The following is a 19,981-nucleotide window of genomic DNA, read 5'->3' on the forward strand; positions in this document are numbered from 1 at the left end:
GACGTGTGGGGCAGTTGGCCAAAGCTTATTTTTTGTCGTAAAATGATGTAATTCATTGCATAAACCTCGTTTTAAAAGTCTCAGCGAGCATGCATGATGTTATCCAGTTATACACGGCAACGCAGTTTCACTTGTCAAAGTCACAGCGAGAGAAAAAAAAGCGGATGCGCCTCAGACAATTCTGATGAGTGTCAGTAGATTCAGTCAATGTGCGATCATATTAGAGGTGTGAGACACAAGCTCGAGCTCGGAGTGTGGAAACCTCGCATCAGCGCTTTGAAATGGGGAGCCGGGGGTGGGCTGGGGGGCTACACGATAAATTAAAAGAAATACGCGTCGGATCGAAACAACTAAAGCTTAAAATGTTCTCTAAAAGGACAAGGGAACTTATGAAGACGCACTCGATGTCAAAGAAGAGCCGAACAGGAAACAGCCCTCTCAACTCTCCATCAGTAAGTCTCACAGCATCTCTCGACTTTTCCTCCTGCCAATCAACTTGAGTGACATTTTCACCCTCGCGCTCATGTTTTCGACGTTGCTGGGAAATTTAAGAACGTTTTCAGTGTTTTAAAGTAGAATTCGAGGTGGTTATCTAGACTGTTAGGTTATCTAAAACAAATAATTAGGAAGAAAGGGACGGTCTAAACTTCCTCAGTGTGATATCAAAGGGGTTGAGAAGTTCAGGTTTTGCCTTACTTTGAATATTTTTCTCCTGAACTGACTTACTTCCAGGTGCTTTTTAAGGTTCAGTTGAATGTGTTGAATTAAAATCATGAGATATGACGGGTAATCGTATCGAAAGTTGATTTTCAACGCTCAGTAGCTGGAAATGTTGAAGCGTGGATCAAATAGCAAAAGCTACAGTCCTTACGCGACTAGTCAGAGAGTGAAAAAATCAAACGGCAAAACTAAATTGGACATCTTACCAAATAGACCCAACGTCTGGCTCAAACAGGTGGGTTGTATTTAAAGTACTTTTTTTTTTTTTTTTCGTCAGTATACATATTTTAAGCAGTAAATATTTGTGTAACTGCTTGAAATATGCATGTGTGTATGATATGCATCCTGTCATGTGGCGTAAACAGTTGTAAAACTACTATACATGTTACCTTAGGACCTCATATTGAAAGTGTGCAAGGAATATTTGTTCTTTTAAAAATTAATTGGATCAAAGTGAACTGCAAAACGTTAAATGTATGCATTTTAAACTTTAAAATGTCGTACTGAAATATTGTAATATTCCAAGTATTATGACGAGTTTTCATCATTTATTTAACATTTTATTTATTTATATCTCTATCCTCTCTTAAAAGTGAACTGGAATTTGGGATATCACCCTGTTAACACTTATTGGTTTATGTATTGTAATGCATCACTCGTTTGTTGACTAAAATGATGCCGAAATGAGTTATAATTGATGGGATTTTCGGTAACTTGGCTTAATATTCATCTTTAGTCGCATTAGTGTTTTTAGGCCTCAGTGGTGCCATTTAGTGTGGCATCAGCTCTTCGGGGTGTGACAGGAAGTAGGCCACGGTTACACAATTGCTCTTGTGTAAAGAAGTTCTGTTTACTAACAGCCGTCTATTGTAGTCAGTCACACATCTTGTGTTCTATCCGCATGAACTTTCTACCTTAAGACTTGTCATGTCTATCAGTTTGCCCACACTATATCCTTGTTTTTGTCTTTATCGCTTTACAGCTCTCCGCTCTTCAAGAACAGCCTCGGAAAGATGCAGTCGATGCAGTCACCTCTTCATCCCATACGTCCTCCAGTCTGTCTCCCCCTGTCCTAGAAGTCCCGTCTTCCTGTCCAGGCACACCTTTGGCCCAGCACACTAAGCTGGTTGGCAGTCCATCCCCAATGGGCACCCTAAAGCGCCCGACTTCCCTGAGTCGTAATCCTAGTGCCGCAGGCTTCCCAATCCAGTCTTGGGTTTTCAGTAAGGGTGCAGGGAAGTCCGTCATCGCCCAGAGTCCCTCGCCCGAGACACCCGAGACTACAGTGGCCATCGAGGTGGAAGACATCCCGTCGTTGTTGCGCATAGTGGAGCGGTTTGCCAAAGCAGTAGAGAAACTGAAAGATGTTGTGCTTGAAGGTAAGATAATAAGATAATAAACTACAAGAATGTGTGAAGTTTTGGGTGAAAACCAGCAGCTGTGGTTGCCAGAATTTTAACGTAAAAAAATATGGTAGAAACATTTTAGGTTTTATGAGCTGAACACATTAAAGCATATAATTGACTAATATAACGTTAATGTACCAAAGTGGACAATAATATACCTAAAATGGGTTTTATACATTTGATAATATACTTACAACCACCATAAAAAAAGTTTGTAAAAATTCAAACTTCATCATAAACAAGGTTATAATAGTCAGCAAAAATGCAAGTACAAACTGATTAAATGCATGTTAACTTATAATAAAACAAAATTTTAACTTATTCAATACTTTATTTAAAACGTATATTTTAAAATGTTTATTATACAAATCATTGAAATCAAACCATAGACGCATTAAAAATAACTAACCAAATTACAACAAAACTAATAACAATAAATAATTACAAACACTGAAAATACTAAAATTAAAACATGAAAATGTGAACGGAAAATAAATAAACTAACAAATTACACTAAAATAATCTGCATGTCTTCGTGATTTTTAATTTTATTAATTTTTATTAATTTTATTTAAAAAAAAATTTAATTTATTTTTAATCACACCATTTGAAAGAATTTTGTGATTGTCTGTATTTTACTGTAACGTTATATAAAGTGCTGTAAGATATAATTAGAAATTACCGTTAACCATTTTACAGGTTTTTAACGTAGCATTTTTAGTCGTTTACTGTTATAATTACAATAACGGGTTGTTGTTTTTTTACGTTGAGTTGACATGGATGAAATGTTTCCGAAACATTTCCTGGTAATTATTTTCATGTTAGAAACTCCCAACTGTGCTCGATACTTGTCTGCCACATGACTTTTTGCACGTCCTGACGCAAACATCACCGTCCGCTGAGGATCATGTGATCGTGGAGCAGAGAAGGGGCGGGGCTGAGTTCGCTCAAGAGGCCCTGATCTTCCTGTATCTGCAGTGAGGCTGAGTTCCTGTGGTGCACCACACTGGGGCAGGAAACGGTTCTCTCAGAAAACACCCCCTTCCGCTCTCAGGACTTGTAGAGCAACGTCATTCAGCATCAAGCATGTGGTAGTACTACCCATAAATAACAAAAAATCAGTTATAGTTTTCTGATATTTCACTAAAGATAGACAAAACGGTCTTCTCCCCAAGAGGATCTGTATAAAAGCACAGTGACTGTAAATCATGGTGTGTATATATATATAATATATATATATATATATATATATATATATATATATATATATATATATATATATATATATATATATATATATAATATATATATATATATATATATATATATATAATTAATTGCGTATTAAGTTGATTAAAATGATTTCTCTTCAGATTGAACTGGTGTAACTGAAAATTAATTTATTATTAATGCAAAATTTATTTGCATCGATCTCTTCTCAGTTCATCCAAATAAAAAAAATCCCCTAAAAAGACAACAAAGGCACTCTTCTTGAAGGTTGTTGTTGCAAGGAATTTTATAATGTGTATATTTAATCTTTTTATAGAAATGTATTTCTATTCATTTTCCTATGAATTCTTTTGCTGCTCCAAGTTTGAAAACTATGTTATGGTAGTAAATTATTAATATGATACTTGATAGTTGTCCAAAAAATAAATGTTAATTAACTAATTTATTACTACTAATAATAAAAATAGTACATTTCGTATAAATCTCGAAATCATTTTGCCATATTTCAAACATTTGGCACTGGGTTTGATGGTTGATTCATGCCACAATTTACACAACTTTATTATTATTTTTAATAATCGAACACAAATGGCCCACTTTGTGTGATTGGGGGGGGAAAGCCAGTTGTTCATGCTTCCCATTACTATAGAAGTTGGGTAGTTTCAACCAAACAAAGAGAAACTCAAGTCAGAGGTGTTTTTTGCTTTTGGTTACAGTTAGAGCCGTGAAAGGAGGAAGTGGCTTGTAGACGTGTCACAGCAGACCAGAAAGCACTGCAACACTGTGTGAACAAATGAAGGGTCTTGCATCATCTCGACTCTTTTGGGATCACTGCAGATATTTCTCAGCATGATAGACATTGACATGTCGGTTAAAGGGTTACTGGGTTCATGAAGAAATATCTAGGTCATATTGTGCCCTAAAACCAGAAGGAAAAATGTTGATAAAGATGAGAAAGTGTAACCTGTCGATTTATTTTATTTTTATTTCTTTGTTCTTGTTTTGTATAATTTGATTATTTATTGAACAAGACTGAACAAATGAACACAATTATTATTATTTTTTTTTTTTTATAAGTTATTCATAATCTTTTTGTATAATGTAGGGTGAAAATATGAACACCGCATTTATTTACTTATCTCGTTTTGGCTTTTTTTCTTATGTGTTAAAATATGAAACCCGATTTTTTTATTTTTTTATAACTTGTATTTGTTTTTGTCTGTTTTACGTTGTGGCATTTATTTTCAAATGGGGTGAAATTACAGATTTATTCTTCTTAATCATTTCATTTTTTTTTTTTTTTTTTTTTTTTTTTTTTTCCTTGCTTGATGAAATATGGCCCAGATATTGAATTATAGTTTTGCTCATTTGATAACACTGTGTGAAGGGTTATCATTTGGCACAAAAATCAAATTAAGTTTAAGCAGAAGTCTTTACTTCTTGTTAGCTAGTGCGGCTGTAATCTAGATGTTTATATTAAGTTGTTAAGAGTCTGATGATAACGTTGTTTATGGTTTTTGGCAGACAAACAGGAGAACCGGCGTCCATTGGCCCATGAGTGTTTGGGGGAAGTTCTGCGCATCCTGCGGCAGGTCATCAGCATGTACCCTCTCCTCAACACTGTGGAGACGCTCACCGCTGCCGGCAAGCTCATCTCACAGGTCAAAGGTTAGAGCAGCCATTTACAGCCGTTCTACAGCAGTAATAAGATTCTGTCATTTTAAAGGGGTCAAATTATGTTGCTAAAAAGGACATTTATTTGGTGTAATGCAATGTGTTAATGCAGTTTAAGGTTCAAAAAACACATTTTCCACAATTTACATTACTGTTGCTCCTCTATGCCCCGCCTTACTGAAATCGCTCTAAAAAGTAAGTTGAGCTCTGATTGGCCCGTTATCCAGTGCTTTGTGATTGGTAGAAAAAAATCAAGCATGGGACGGAAATGTTACGCTCCTCACCATACTGTGATGTTGTCTCCCGGCTTGACGAGACACAACCAATAGAACCCATTACAAAAAAGGTATTTGTTGCATCCAGTGGGCACCTAATCGCTGATTAGAATGACTTGTACTGTCTTTTTATGGTTTGTGTATCGCGCGTTGTGAAGATAAAACCATGTCTGTATTTGTGATCTGAGAAACGTCAAACAACAAGCGCTACTCTATACTGCTCAAAACTCGCGTTTGAATCATCAGTGGCAAATTCTTTACATATGAAAACGTACTTACAGGCTGCGTGTCAGAAGCGCCAGACTGTCGTTCCAAAGTTGGAACTGCCCAACTGCAGAAACCGCTTTTTTGTGTAAACGGCATTGTAGGCTATGGTTCGGGAACGGTCCTCCCATAAAATGTGCAGCACACATCATGTGGGGTGTGTTTGAATGAGGTCTTTTAGGAGGGCATGGTTGACTTAACTTTTATAAAGAATATTTATTTGGATTTGATTATTATTATTATTATATTTTTTTTTTTTCAACTTTACAGATCTTCTTCATGCACCATATGACCCCTTTAAGCAATTTACTAACAACTTTTTTTTTTTTGTCTTTGACTTCAGGATACCACTATGAAGTGTGCAATGAAGCAGACAAGAAAGATTTTGAGAAGGCCATCGAGACCATCGCTGTAGCCTTTAGCAGCAAGTGAGTATGAAGCTCTCGTCAGCGGATCACGCTATCTGCCGCTCTGGGGAAAAAGTACTTGTGACTTTAGATTTCGTAATTGTGCAAACTTTTTTTACTCCGAGATAGGGGTGGTCGCTATACTGGTATGAACGTGACTACCCGTATATGTTGTTCCACGATATGGATTTTGCTATAACGTGGATGCGTTTATATTCATGATTTCAAATTTTGTCAAAAATAAGTCCCACCACGAACTTCATCGGTCAAACAGAAGAACATATATGCCGATATTTGGGGAAAAGCCAAATATCGGCCGATATATCGGTCGAGCTCTAGTTAAAACCTTCAAATAGATCATTTAAATTGACAATATTTTATAATATTGCAATGTTTACCATATTTTAATAAATAAGTTTAGCCTTGGTGAGCATAAGAGACTTTCCAAAAAAAAAGGGCCTTGAAAATATTCCCTACAAAAAGGGGGCCTGGCAGAAAAAGTTTGGGAACCACTGGGAAACTCAAACACACAAACAGTGGAAAAACAATGGCACAATTAAAAATAATAATAATAAAAGGTTTTCAGGTCTATCCAATCCCTCGCTTTTTCTAGTTATATAAGGTTAAAATATATTCTGCCAGGTTTTTTTTTTTTTTTTTTTTTTTTGTGTGTGGGTGCACCACTTTGCTGTATGAATAGATTACCTGGATTTAATAGTACATTTACCAAAATGTGCAGTATACAACCAGAGAGCAGTATTGTATTTAATGAATACTGTATCCTACAATTCACTCTACTTGATTTTCCATTTCAGATGTGATAAACTAAAGTAAATGGAGCGTAATGAAAATGAAAGTAATTGCACCCAATTTGTTTTAGCATTTATTCTTTGAAGTATTTATTTTGATTGACCTGCCAGTGGTGTTTATCTCTCTCTCCATCTCCTTTTTTGTAAAATAAATGCATATATTTATGAAGTGTGACATCTGATCTTTGAGAAAATATAAAGCGTCACTAACTTCTTCTTTCACTGCTTTTTAATTTTTTTTTTTTTTTTTTACTGAAATGTGCCATAAATTTGTCCTATTGTGTGACATAGCAAAAATCTATAATACAGAAATAGCAAGACAGATCTTTGTTAGACTTTTTTTTTATGACTTGTTGGAGCATTTCAAGACAAATTTTGCTGTCATTCGTTCAAAACTGCAAAAAAATTATACCATTTAAAGTTGAGTGATATAATGTCTCGCCTACTGCAAAATAAAATAAAAAAAAATATACATTTTTTTTTTGAAAAACAAAAACAAATCTGTGGTTCTATTATGTGTGTCACGCCATGACCATAGGATGTTACGTCACACTAAAGGACCGAAATGGTCTCTATTTAATTTTGATACAAATCATGTTTGATTTGAGGGGTTTTTAATGCACAAAATTTTTACAAAATCCAGTCTTTTAGTCAATCAGTATGTTACTGAAACTCTTCTAGCCCCCTCCTGCATGTGTGGCAAAGCTAAATATGATTTATATTCATTAAGATTTGAATGGATTATTTAAGGCATCATTTTGATTATATTTACTTTCCGCATTTTGTTCTCTTCCGAACTTCTCCCTTCTGCGTGGATCCCTGTTAATTTAGTCTATATTTCCGTGTCCTCTCTTCCACTACTTTCTCTCCCTCAGCTCATTCGGTCTCAAAAACAAATCATCACGTTTTATAATTATTTTCACGACACTTTATAATGGTACAAGTTTTCTGTAAAAACATCAGAAAATAGTTTCATGTAATTATTGCATGTAAGAACACTGAAAATGTTCTAAAAATTAGTTAGGTCTGATTTAAAATGCTTTTTTTTTTTTTTAAATGTCAGCCTTTTTCTGACAATTAATGACCTTGCTATTCCGAGCTAACCTGTCATTAGCGGTGAGCAAGACACATTTGCACAATTTTCCATGTAGTTTAACATGTAGTTTTTAATTCAAAAATATATAATTTAGGGCAGTCACACCAAAGAACAACAAAACATAAAACTTTTGCACTGGTTCCAAAAAAGTAAGATATTTGAACAATTGAGACCGAAAGGACCATGTGCTCATGTCATGGGCTTCACAAGGGGCTTCAGTAACACGATCATGAATGGGGTCCTTCAACTAATTATGGTTTTCTCCGGAATTGGTCGATATAAAATAAGGATGTGGTGTTGCACCAGAGGACATGGGTTTCAGAGACTAAATGTAACTAGTTCCTATGTTTTCACACGTTTGGAGGACAAAGAATTATAACCATTTACTAAAATAGACACTTGTAAAAATATTCCGGAGGTCTTTATTAACACTTCATGCTTTATAAAAGTTTATAATTTACCACACCATAGGACAAGGACTCAAAAATGAATATAACACTGCAGCTTTTATAACAACAGGTCCATGTAGGACAAAATGTTTAACTAGTTACAGCATTTTAAATGATGTCACTATATATATATATATATAATTATTAGACACACATGAAGTTTATTTACAAAAGCAGATAACTTTAGTTTTTATTGTATCTTTTTTTTTTTTTTTCTTACCTAATCAAAATAACCCAATGGCAGTTGGACGCTGAGGTCATGTGGCAACAATCTTGTATTTTTCCATACAATTTTTTTTATTTTTTTTTTTATCCATTTATCCACTTTTTGATTTCTTCCAGGAACTAGCACATTCTTTTGGAACGTATTAATCTAAATGCATTTAAATCAATCACTAAATAATTAAATATTTAAAAAAATAATTTCCAAAGGAACAATTTCCCCTTGAGTGAACAGGACTATTTATTGTTTTGAAAAAGCACTTTGTTCCTTTTTTTTTTTTTTTTTTTTTACTTTGGTTTATTTTGTTCATGATTTAGTTTAATTAGATTTTTACCAGTCTAAATGAATCTTACACTGCAGTGCCATACAGCATACTTTGTGTACATTATGAAATCATCTCGCTCAAAATGCTCTTTTAGATCATTGACATTAATCGAAGCTCTACAGAAAAAACAGGAAGTTGATCTGTGGCTTCTGCTCTCTTACGCTAACAGCCCTAAACCCTCAAAGATCTGATAATTATCATCTCTCATGTAGTATTGCTGTTGTTGTCACTTCAACTTTTCATAATCGTATCAATACATTTTTTTGAATGGCAGCACAAAATGTTGCTCAAATGGTCTTGTTCATGCCTTGCATTAATTTCCTGTGACTAAAACCTTAAATCATGCAGCACTGCAATGTGACTGTGTTTCTGTGGCAAAGAGGAAGCTGAGAGCTGGCATCTAATCCTCTGCTGGAGTCCGAGTTTTTCACTTCTTGTTGTTGTCTGTGTGTTTTGTCAGTGTGTCTGAGCTGCTGATGGGAGAGGTGGACAGCAGCACGCTGTTGTCGGTGTTGCCGTCTGAGAAGAGCAGGGTGAGTGTGTCAGTCTCTGTTCAGAGAGGATGTTGGCAGCAGGGTTTGACTTCCTGAAATTGGCGTTCTGTGATTAGAGTCACTGCTCTAATAAAATAAGACTCACATGAACACACATGACCGATGTGTATGTGACCCAATGTGTGATCTAAATATTTGTTTGTTCTCTTTGAATGTTCAGTCCATGGAGAACCTCTCGGGTCATGAGTCTTCACACACACGGAGTGATTCATCTGAGCTGGGTACATTGTTTTGACAAATTCAGAAATACAGAAAAGCAGGTCGGAGTGGACTGATATAGTTGTTTTTTTGTGATAATTTTTCTTTTTTCATTTAGTGAGCTGATGATAATTGTGATGTTATGTTTAAAGTCTTGTGCAGAACATATTTAAAATGATCTATAAGAGAAATGTTCTGCTTAAATGCAGAACATTTAAGAATTTAATAAACTAATAGTATTTATCCATTATTTTCTAAAATCTCCTGCATAACATGAATAATATTAAGATATATTGGCCCTGCGAACAAATATGTATTAAGATATAATACATTTGATTATTAGTAGTAGTAGTAGTAGTATTGTTATAATAAGAATAACTATAATATAATTCATAATTTTAAATGTTCTGCAGGAGATTTTGTAAAGATCTCAAACAAATAAATGAATGCATTCATGAATATTATATAAGAGATCTTTACTAAATCTCCTGCAGAACATATTTAAAATAAAAATATTAACAATTTTATTGTTAATAATACAATTATTATTAAGATAACTTGTTTAAATATGCAAACTTACGGATAAGGCAGAATATATTTAAACGCATTATTTATTTTTCAATATATTTATTAGAGGTAGTATTGTTGTGATGATGATAGTTATTTTCTAATTTTAAATGTTCTGCTATTATACATGCATGCACAAATAAATATTATTATACATTTTTAGATGACTTGTTTTGACATAACTTGTCTTCTGCTAAACAAAGAAATAGTTTTTTTTTTCTCATTAGTTCTACAAATGTATTTTTTCCTAAAGTGAAACTCCCATAATTCTAATGTGTGTGTGTGTGTGTGTGTGTGTGTGTTGGCAGCGAGGAGCGCTGAAGAGGTAGACATTATCCTGCAGCGCAGTGAAGGAGGAGTAGACTCGGCTCTGACGTACGCTAAAACCATCTCTAAATACATCAAGGATCTGATCGGCTATGTTGAGAGGAAGCTTGCATTAGGTAGGATCATGTGTGGCTTCAGTGATGTGATGGTTGGAGGTAAAATTAGATTTTAAGTATTATATAAGAGACTGAAATACGTTTTCTATAGTTCTGAATAAAACTTAGTTCTAATTTTAAATCCTGACTGGTTGAGCCATGTCCTCTTGCTCCTTATATTTTGGTTGTTTATTTTTACTTCATCTTAGACATCTTAAATTGCAGTGAATCTTTATTAGTTAATGTTTGTACAGAGGTGGAGTTCTCCAAGGGCTTACAAAGGATCTATCAGTCTTGTAAACAGACCATCACACAGGTGAGAGCTAACCTCGCTCTGATTCTTTGAATACTTCAGGATTGCTTTGTCTTCTTCCTCATGCGTCTCTATTTTCTTCTTTGTCCATCAGCCACACATGCCCTTCTTCTCCATCTACTCTCTGGCTCTGGAGCAGGACCTGGAGCAAAGCAATGTGATGCATCAGGCGGCCTCCACCCTGCACAACCAGACCTTCATCATGGTACAACACCAACATGTCCACCTTTTGCACTTATTATTATTATGGCAACCATATGAACCATAAGAAGGAACATGAAGAAAATTGGCACGGTTGTATTTATGGTCATGAGTGGTGAACTTACCAACTCTGTAGGACCTCCAACAGTTCAGAAATCACTTTTCAAATGGTTATAACTTTTGAACCCTTTGAAAAAATGTAACTTTGTACACCTGATTACACTCTTCATGCTGCTTCTGTTTAATAGGTTACATTAAGACTCATTACAGTACTCAATTTTTTTTTCACTACTCCTCCAACAAAAATTTCTTCCGAAAATTGGCTTGGATGATCTTTGATCTTTTGACATACATCTTTGTTCAAGTTTTGATGTGGTGAACTTAAAGGTATAACTCACCCCAGAATGGAAATTGTCATTACCGTAATGTCGTTCCAAACCCGTAAGACCTTCATTCATCTTCAGAACACAAGTGGCTCCATTTACGTTGTTTTCATTCAGATCAAAGCACATCTGCGTGGACCAGGTGACGCAGAACAGCATACGTTGTTTAAGTATGTGATCCTCTCCAAAATGGTGCTATAGGGTGATGTAGAGAAGACAAACTGTTGAATTAAGTAGTTGTTGTTTTCTTTGCACACAAGGTATTCTCGTAGTTTTCTAAGATTACGGTTGAACCACTAATGTCACGTGGATTATTTTAACGATGTCCTTGCTATGTTTCTGGACTTTGATCATGGTAGTATCCATGCTGTCTATGGGAGCCTCAGAAAGCTCTCGGATTTCATCAAAAATATCTTAATTTGTGTTCTGAAGATGAACGAAGGTCTTACGGGTTTGGAACGACATGAGGAGGAGTCATTAATGACAGAATTTTCATTTGAGTGAACTCTCCCTTTAACTATGTTGACCCAAAATTGGTTCAGAGGCTGTATTTTGTCGAAATGAAACTGTTCTGATGCTACATGCTAAAGTTGTAAACGGCTCCAGGTCTTGAGATGAAAGACATTTTTGCTTGTAACTGAACAATTTGGCCGAAATTCATATTGTCCGCCATTCTGAATTTTGTCATAAATTGCGATATCTTTTAAACGATTTGACACTGGCGCAAAATTCGATAGGAATCACCATCAGCATGTTCTGATTCTGGTACCAGAGAAGACTGAACACCACCTAGTATTCCAGAAATATAAGGGTTTTTTTTTTGCAAAAACATTTATAACTTGAAAACGGTTCAGAAATTTACCCTGCTTGTGTTTCGCTGACTTATGCTAGTTAGCTTAGCGTGCTAATTGGTTTGCATGCTAAGCAGTTGCCATTCTTTCTAACATAACTCTTCAGCTATCAGGTTAACCATAAGATACATTAGCAATAAGTTAGATCAGTGTGCTAATTTGATCTATGTTTATTAGTAGTTACTGTTAAACATACTATTGTACTGTATGCATGTATTTTTATTGTTGACGATGGTTGTTGTGAAAATGATCTGAATGAGACTTTAAAACGCTTTTCTTCCTTTCTTTCCTTACTCCTTTTAATATGTTGTCATCTTCATCGTTGTTAAGTTACATTTTATTCTAATTGTTCAGTCATAGTTTTAATATCTTGAAATCTGTAGCATGAAGTATTTTGCTGTCAAGCATCATGTGCTTTGTTCGTCCACAGCCTCTGCTGCTCCGCAAACAAGAGCATGAGAAGAAGCGCAAGGAGATCAAGGAACAGTGGCTGAAGGCCAAGAGAAAACTGGTAACGTTTCCTTTTATCCCTCTTATGAGCTACCAGAACACTTTAAAGCTCCAGCCAGGAGGAGTCTACATGCACTAAACCATACGAAACGCTAGCAGCGCAGGTCTGTAAGGGTTGTTGTGTGTTTGAACACAGATGGAGTGTGAGGCCAACCTTCGCAGGGCCAAGCAGGTCTACATGACCCGCTGCGAGGAGTACGACAAGGCCAGGACGGCAGCTAACAGGGAGGAGGGCGGCAGTTCTACCACCAAAACAGTAGATAAGAAGAAACGGCTGGAGGAAGAGGCCCGCAACAAGGTCAGACTCGGCACTCCCACAATGCATCTCTCATATTTCTGCAGGAACGGAGGTTCAGTGGTTAACGGGTTGTGTTTTTGTGTGGGTCTCAGGCTGAGGAGGCCGAGGCCACGTACCGGACGTGTATCGCAGATGCCACCACTCAACACCAGGAGCTGGAGCACATGAAGGTCACGGTCCTGCGGCAGATCCAGGAGGTCATCAAACAGAGCGACCAGACCATCCGCTCGGTAAACACTTCACACTCACTAGATGAAACAAATCTCTATATGAAAAATTTATAAAAAAAACCCACAAATGAAATTGAGGAGAAACACAAGTTTTATTTTTTATTTTTTTCAGAGGGTATTTTGTACAAGACTCTCTTAGACTGTGACCCAAAAATCAACTTAAAGTACACATAATAAAATACAAGGGAAATATTTCAAAACATAGTAAATATATCAGGGAAGTATGCAAAATTACAGCAAATTTGTAAGGGAAAAAATAAAAAAATACAACGAGTATTAATATTTTGCAATCCAGCTCGGATGGATAGATATTTGTAATATAAAATGTGTATTTTCGATATTTTTGAATTTCTCTGTTTTTAAACACAGAAAATGTATTTAAGGATATTTCTAAATGTAGCAAATATTTCAAGACCTTTTTATATGAAGCAGATATTTTTGGGAGTATTTTGAGATCCAGCAAATATATTTTTAAGAAAATATTTATTCTGTACTTTTTCATTTTGAAACTTGTATAGCAGCATGTTGTTGTTGTTGTTGTGGACCGCAAATATATTTAAGGACTTTTTTTTTTTTTAATAAGGCAAATATTTTTGAAGCATCTATATTGAGGAAATAGTAAAATATGGCAAATGTATAATTTCAAAATGCAGAATTAAAATGAAATATCTTCAATATAGAAAACATAATTAAGAATCTATTTTAAAATACAGTTTAATGGCTGGTAATATTTATGGCTAGTCCATTTCAAAGTCATAAAGTTAACTTTAAACTCGCTAAATGTTTGGAATTAGACCTTTTTAAGGTTGTTTTTCTGTAGTGTTGTGTGTATACTTGATCAATGGCCCTTTCATGCAGTACTCAGACTAACATGGTCAAAAAAAATTCTAACCAAGAAAACTTTTAAATCCAAATCCATCTTTTAGCAGTTTTAACCGTGTGAAACTCTTTCCAGGCCACCATCTCCTACTACCAGATCATGCACATGCAGACGGTAGCTCTGCCGGTGCACTATCAGACGCTGTGTGAGAGCAGTAAACTGTACGACCCGGGACAGCAGTACGCCACACACGTCAAAGACCTTCAGATGAGCGAAGAGCCTGAGACGCATTACGAGTTTGAGGCCTACTCTGCCTCCTCCAGCCAGTAACAAACACTCATCTTGCTTTCAGACATGGAATATGATGGAAGTGGATGTGAATATTACAGTGAGGTGTTGTCTTGTCTTGAATTCAGGCCGTCAGTCAGAGCTCGTGCAGACAGTGCTGAAGCTCACAGCAGTGCTGAAGCCCCGCCCACCGCTGGAGAAACGGGAGATACGAGCGCCTCTCACAAAGAGGAACACAAGAGAGGTATGTGCAGTGATATATAAAAAGGTGCTTGTTTGGATTAGATTTTTTTTTTTTGGCATGTAATGAATATCTAAAATAGTTGTGCAAATGATTGTGAATTGTGTTACTTTTCAGCTCGAGGTCAAATGACCCACAAATCCTGGGGCTCCACAGTGAGCGACACCGACAGTGTGGGAGGAGGAAGTGGCCTGGGATCCCCCACTACCAGCACAGGTACAACTTCCTGCCATGACTAATAAAACAAAACAAAAAGAAGGGGAGGGGGTATAATGGTAAACAAACATGATGATTGATTACGTACCTTGGTTTTGACGTCGCTGTTCAGTATGTTTCAGTACAACAGGAGGAAAAAACTAAACGTTTTTTTTTTTTACAATGGTTTACAGAACAAATGGCTCTTTCTTTAAGGAAATTTAATTACACATTTTCTTTGGGAAAAACAATCTACCTCAACTTTTGCTCCAAACTTTACAGAGCTCTTTTCCATTAGGCTACCTTAAGGTTACAATTAACAACAGATCCCAAAATTGAATTCAGTTACTATCTATTTTCAACTTCAACACTCAAATTATAAAATTCTATACACAATCATTTCGAAAAAATAAAATTTACTTGACTTTAAATTATCCAATTTGTATTTGCTGATGAAATGTAGTAATTTACAGGGTCATAACTTGTTTCACAATATATTAATTTAAATGTATGCATTAATTTAGACATCATTAACCGGTAAAAAAAAAAGATGAAATATAGGCCTAAAGTGTAATATTTTACAAAATGCTCTTCTCTAGACCGCATTTCTCTAGCTATGGACACTGAAGACTTGCCTGAGGTAAATTAAATGCTACGTGATGTTTTGCTTGAAAGCTCTTTCGACGCTTGAAACGCTTATAGGCCTATTGAGTGATTACGCAAGGGGTGAGATGTTCATTCCTGTATATTTTGCGTTAAAAGTAGTAATAAAGATGAAGGGATGATTGCGTTCTGTGCTTCTGTCCGTTAGGAGTGAGGTGTTAGTTTACAGCGATATGTCGCGCCACATCAAATACCATAAAAAAAAGGCCTGTATTGTCTGATTTCCTGAAAATTTAATGATTTGTATCGAACCGAAGACCCATACCGACAATTTTCGGTACAAATACATGTACCATTACACCCCTAACTAATAAAAATAAGAGTGTGTATAATATATTTTCAATTTGCATTAACAGTTTTTGTATATATATTTTTTTTCTCTAGGTGACATAAGTAAAATGACCCGAACATCATCTACAGGAACCATGTCATCAAACGAAGACGCAGATGAGAAAGACTCAAATGTTACTTCCTTTGAAACGCCAAGTAAGACAAAATAGCGCACAAGTGTTCTCCTTTCTAATCTGTGCCTGTCCTCCAGTTTCTCACGGTCTGCTCAACGTTTTCCAGATATAAACGGCATCGAGCCTGAGATCGTGGTGCCCACCGGCCCGTTCAGGAACGTGGGTCTGTCGAAAGCCGCTCAGACGCACAAACTGCGCAAACTGCGCTCCCCGTCCAAGTGCAGAGAATGTGACAGCTACGTTTATTTCCAGGGAGCAGAGTGCGAGGAGGTGAGGTCACGCCGGCTGCACTTGGGCCTCGTGTTTGAAATAAGCCGGGCTTATTAAAGGAATCGTTCACCCAAAAACGAAAGTTCAGTCATTAACTACTCGCCTTCATGTCGTTCCAAACTCGTAAGACCTTCGTTTATCTTCAGAACACATTTAGATATTTTTTAATGCACTCCGAGAGCTCTCTGACCCTCTATAGACAGCAAGGATCCTTGCATGATCGTCAAAAATATTAGATTTCATCAAAAATATCTTCATTTGTGTTCTGAAGATAAACGAAGGTCTTATGTTTTGAAACAGAGTAATGACAGAGTTTCTATTTTGGGGTGAGCTGCTCCTCTAAAGTCTGATTTGCTCTTGGCAGTGTTTCCTGGCCTGTCACAAGCGCTGCTTGGAGACTTTGGCCATTCAGTGCGGCCACAAGAAGCTCCAGGGTCGCCTTCAGCTGTTTGGGCAGGATTTCTCTCAGGTGTCCGGCAACAGTCCTGACGGCATCCCCTTCATCATCAAGAAGTGCATCGGCGAGATCGAGAGAAGAGCGTTGAGAATGAAGGTACGTTCAGATCCAGCTGGTCTCGGCCAATGGAAATGCAGGATCGTGCTGATGGTCCTCCTCTCTGTCAGGGTATTTATCGCGTGAATGGGGTGAAGACGCGGGTGGAGAAGCTGTGCCAGGCGTTTGAGAACGGCAAAGAGCTGGTGGAGCTGTCACAGTCCTCGCCACACGACATCAGCAACGTACTGAAGCTGTACCTGCGGCAGGTGAGCCACCACTACATCACGACATGCATCATAATATTGTGCAAATGACATTTTGGGGTTTTCTATATTTTCTCTATTATACAAAAATTAAAAAAAAATTATATTGTAATTGACAATTTAAGTTTACATTTTTGGTTCACCTAAACGAAACTAATATAATATCATTTGTTTTGTATTTATTAATGCAACTTAATCTAAATTCATTTATACATTGTTCTCTTAAATCACATTAAATATATTAAAACCTCATCATAACAAAATGTGCATTTGTAGAGTTCCCTCAAATAACCCAAATGTATTTCAATTTTAATTAAAAACTTTACTATAAATAAAAATATCTGATTTATTAATAATAATGTTTATAGCATTCCATTACATTAAAAATTACGTTATTAATAGAAAAGTAACAATTAGCATTTTTGGATTCCCCAAATGTAACTTATTTATTTTTTTCAGTTATGTTAATAAAGCAAAAATCCAAACTCATTGTCCACACGCTGATGTAAATGATCCATAAAATGTATTTAATGATGTAACGTTTTGACCATCAGGTCTTCGTCAAGCACAGTTACATTTAATAAATCATAATTAACAATAATACTTTTTCATTAACAAAAATCTGAATATTTATATTAAAACATTTAATATATAATATTTTAATATATTACAACACTGCATTTTTGTTCAACAGATCCTTTAACTGTTCCCTGTGACAGTAAGCTGCACTCATTGTTAACAGTGGCTTTCATATCCTCATATGGTCACCAGAAGTCAGTTGTTACATCCTTATTTTGTATTTCTGTCTGTTCCTCAGCTTCCAGAGCCCATCATGCCCTTTCGTCTCTACAATAGTCTGATGGGTCTAGCGAAGGAAAGTCTGGCTGTAGTGGGCCCAGAGGGAGCAGAGACGGGCAAAGGGCCCGACCTGGTGGACCTCGGCCCTGAGACGGACCCTGAACTCTTGGCCCTCGTGGGCAGGCTCAAGAACCTCCTCAAAGAGCTGCCCAGACCAAACACCGCCACTCTGCGCTACATAGCACGCCACCTGAGAAGGTACAGAGCCTAGAATTGACTTCCTCTCACATTTCTGACTCGGCCAAACTCGGTTTATCAAACACTGATTATTTGGTTAATGTCCCTCTGTTTTCAGGATTGCAGAACTAGAAGATGACAATAAGATGAGCCCGAGTAATCTGGGGATCGTGTTTGGCCCCTCACTGATGCGGCCCCGGCCCTCAGGGGCCACGGTGTCTCTGTCGTCTCTGGTGGATTACCCATATCAGGCCCGCATAGTGGAGACCCTCATTGTGTTTTATCCCGCCATTTTCCATTCGGACTCCAGTCGGTCTGCAAGCGCCAGCAGCGCCCACACACAGTCTCTACAGCAGGTCTGAGATTCATACGCAGTTGATCAGATCTCTCCTGTTGTGCAAGCGGTGCCTTTTAATGGGAGGTCCGCTGGTTAAACTGTTAACGCAGAACAAATGTGATGTTTTGCTCCTTGCAGGAAAGCAGCATTGATGTAGAAGAGCACTGTTCGAATGAAGAACAAGGAGTCGCAGATGAACCCGGCGCTACAGAGACGGACAAGTTAGAGGGCCATGGTATTACAGACTTTTATTCCTAATATTATTGATTTACTTTCTTCAGATGCATTGTGTGTATTTTGATTTATCTTTTGATATTTTAATTGTTTTAAATGTTATAAATTTCATTTGTTTGAATTCATATCAATTTATTTTAATATATTTTATATAGTCATAATTTTTAAATAACTGTTAGTTGTTCACTTTATTTGGCCATAATATATACACACACACACACACACATAAGCCTTTCATATACATAAATATGAATTTGAAATACATTTAGTGTGTGTGTGATATACATATATATATATATATATACATATATATATATATATGTATATGTATATGTGTGTGTGTAAAATTCAATTACAGCATTATTTTAATATTTAATAATGCTTTTCATGTTGTATTTTTAATGTTATATTCATGTAAATGTAAGATTTATATTTAAATCACCATTATTTTAATTTTTTTTATATATATACTCTGTAGGTGTTTATCTTCATTTGACTTATTCATATTACTTGTCTAGTTATTCATACAGTAATTTCAATGAGACGTTTTGCATTCAATCAAATAATAAAAGATATTATATATAATATCTACAGTGATCTGTCATATATCAGCAGAGAGTTCGACGGGAACGCTTGGTTCTCTGGAACACAGTCTGGACTCAGATTCAGAAGCAGACGAGGAACAGACCAGAGGTGATCTTCAGCCCCCCAGTCCTACAGACCAGGCACTCGACTCTACCACCGAAACCCAAATGAGACCACCCGTGCTCCTCGTGAACCTGCAATGTCCCTCCAGCTCAAACCCCAACAGTGACCCCCCTGCCCCCCCTGAGAGCGAGCCGCCCGAGTTAGAGGAAGCAGAGGAAGCGCCCACAAGCTCGCTGGCAGCGTTAAACATCAGTCAGAGTACCACCACAACTCTCACTCTCTGAGTTCACCACAGCACGGGCTTGTCTGGAACATCCAGTCTGGGGTTTTTCTCTTTTTTTTTTTTGGGATTTTAATATTTAAAATACTTCCGCTTAGATTCCTGCAATAATGTTTCAAATGGTTTTTAGCTTTATCTTACAAAAACAGCGGTTCATCTCCGGTGTCTTCATGCTTTGTATCTTATGAAATCTTACACTCCGAGTGTTGAAGAATATCTCTGTTGTTAATTTTATGTTTGTACTTGTCTTTTAATAATAAAAAAAATTAGTGATTTTAAAAAATATTAGTTTACAGCCAATGGAAACTAATGTCATGGTTACATGCAAATCAGATTTAAGGA

At 36.4% G+C, this 19,981-nt stretch overlaps 1 protein-coding gene across 5 annotated transcripts; it reads left to right on the plus strand.

Moving 5' to 3' along the window:
• Positions 1 to 73: 73 nt before the first annotated feature.
• Positions 74 to 19,922, plus strand: LOC113039615 (rho GTPase-activating protein 45-like). Of its 5 annotated transcripts, none has more exons than XM_026197564.1 (23): positions 74 to 452; positions 1,703 to 2,099; positions 4,881 to 5,024; positions 5,913 to 5,997; positions 9,339 to 9,411; positions 9,593 to 9,653; positions 10,506 to 10,640; positions 10,874 to 10,935; positions 11,027 to 11,137; positions 12,798 to 12,878; positions 13,014 to 13,175; positions 13,268 to 13,405; positions 14,361 to 14,551; positions 14,642 to 14,757; positions 14,872 to 14,970; positions 15,997 to 16,098; positions 16,183 to 16,346; positions 16,711 to 16,899; positions 16,971 to 17,108; positions 17,923 to 18,161; positions 18,259 to 18,496; positions 18,616 to 18,712; positions 19,306 to 19,922. In XM_026197564.1, exons 1-23 carry the CDS (start codon positions 282 to 284, stop codon positions 19,641 to 19,643), a joined length of 3,531 nt encoding a protein of 1,176 aa, XP_026053349.1. In that variant the 5' UTR covers positions 74 to 281; the 3' UTR covers positions 19,644 to 19,922. The 5 variants fall into 5 exon arrangements, with proteins under 5 accessions (XP_026053349.1, XP_026053351.1, XP_026053350.1 ...); XM_026197566.1 differs by having other exon boundaries at positions 75 to 452; positions 19,327 to 19,922; XM_026197565.1 differs by having other exon boundaries at positions 76 to 452; positions 19,324 to 19,922.
• The last annotated feature ends 59 nt before the right edge of the window (positions 19,923 to 19,981 follow it).

Source organism: Carassius auratus, chromosome 22 (assembly GCF_003368295.1).
Source record: "Carassius auratus strain Wakin chromosome 22, ASM336829v1, whole genome shotgun sequence".
Classification (NCBI taxonomy): domain Eukaryota; kingdom Metazoa; phylum Chordata; class Actinopteri; order Cypriniformes; family Cyprinidae; genus Carassius; species Carassius auratus.

What these genes read in the sequence shown, in the direction of transcription:
- LOC113039615 (XM_026197564.1), top strand. Translation starts at nt 282, where the DNA reads ATGGGGAGCCGGGGGTGGGCTGGGGGGCTACACGATAAATTAAAAGAA. An exon ending in TGCCGTCTGAGAAGAGCAGG is followed by an intron (nt 9,412 to 9,592) that starts GTGAGTGTGTCA and finishes TTGAATGTTCAG; the next exon opens with TCCATGGAGAACCTCTCGGG. An exon ending in ACACACAGTCTCTACAGCAG is followed by an intron (nt 18,497 to 18,615) that starts GTCTGAGATTCA and finishes TGCTCCTTGCAG; the next exon opens with GAAAGCAGCATTGATGTAGA.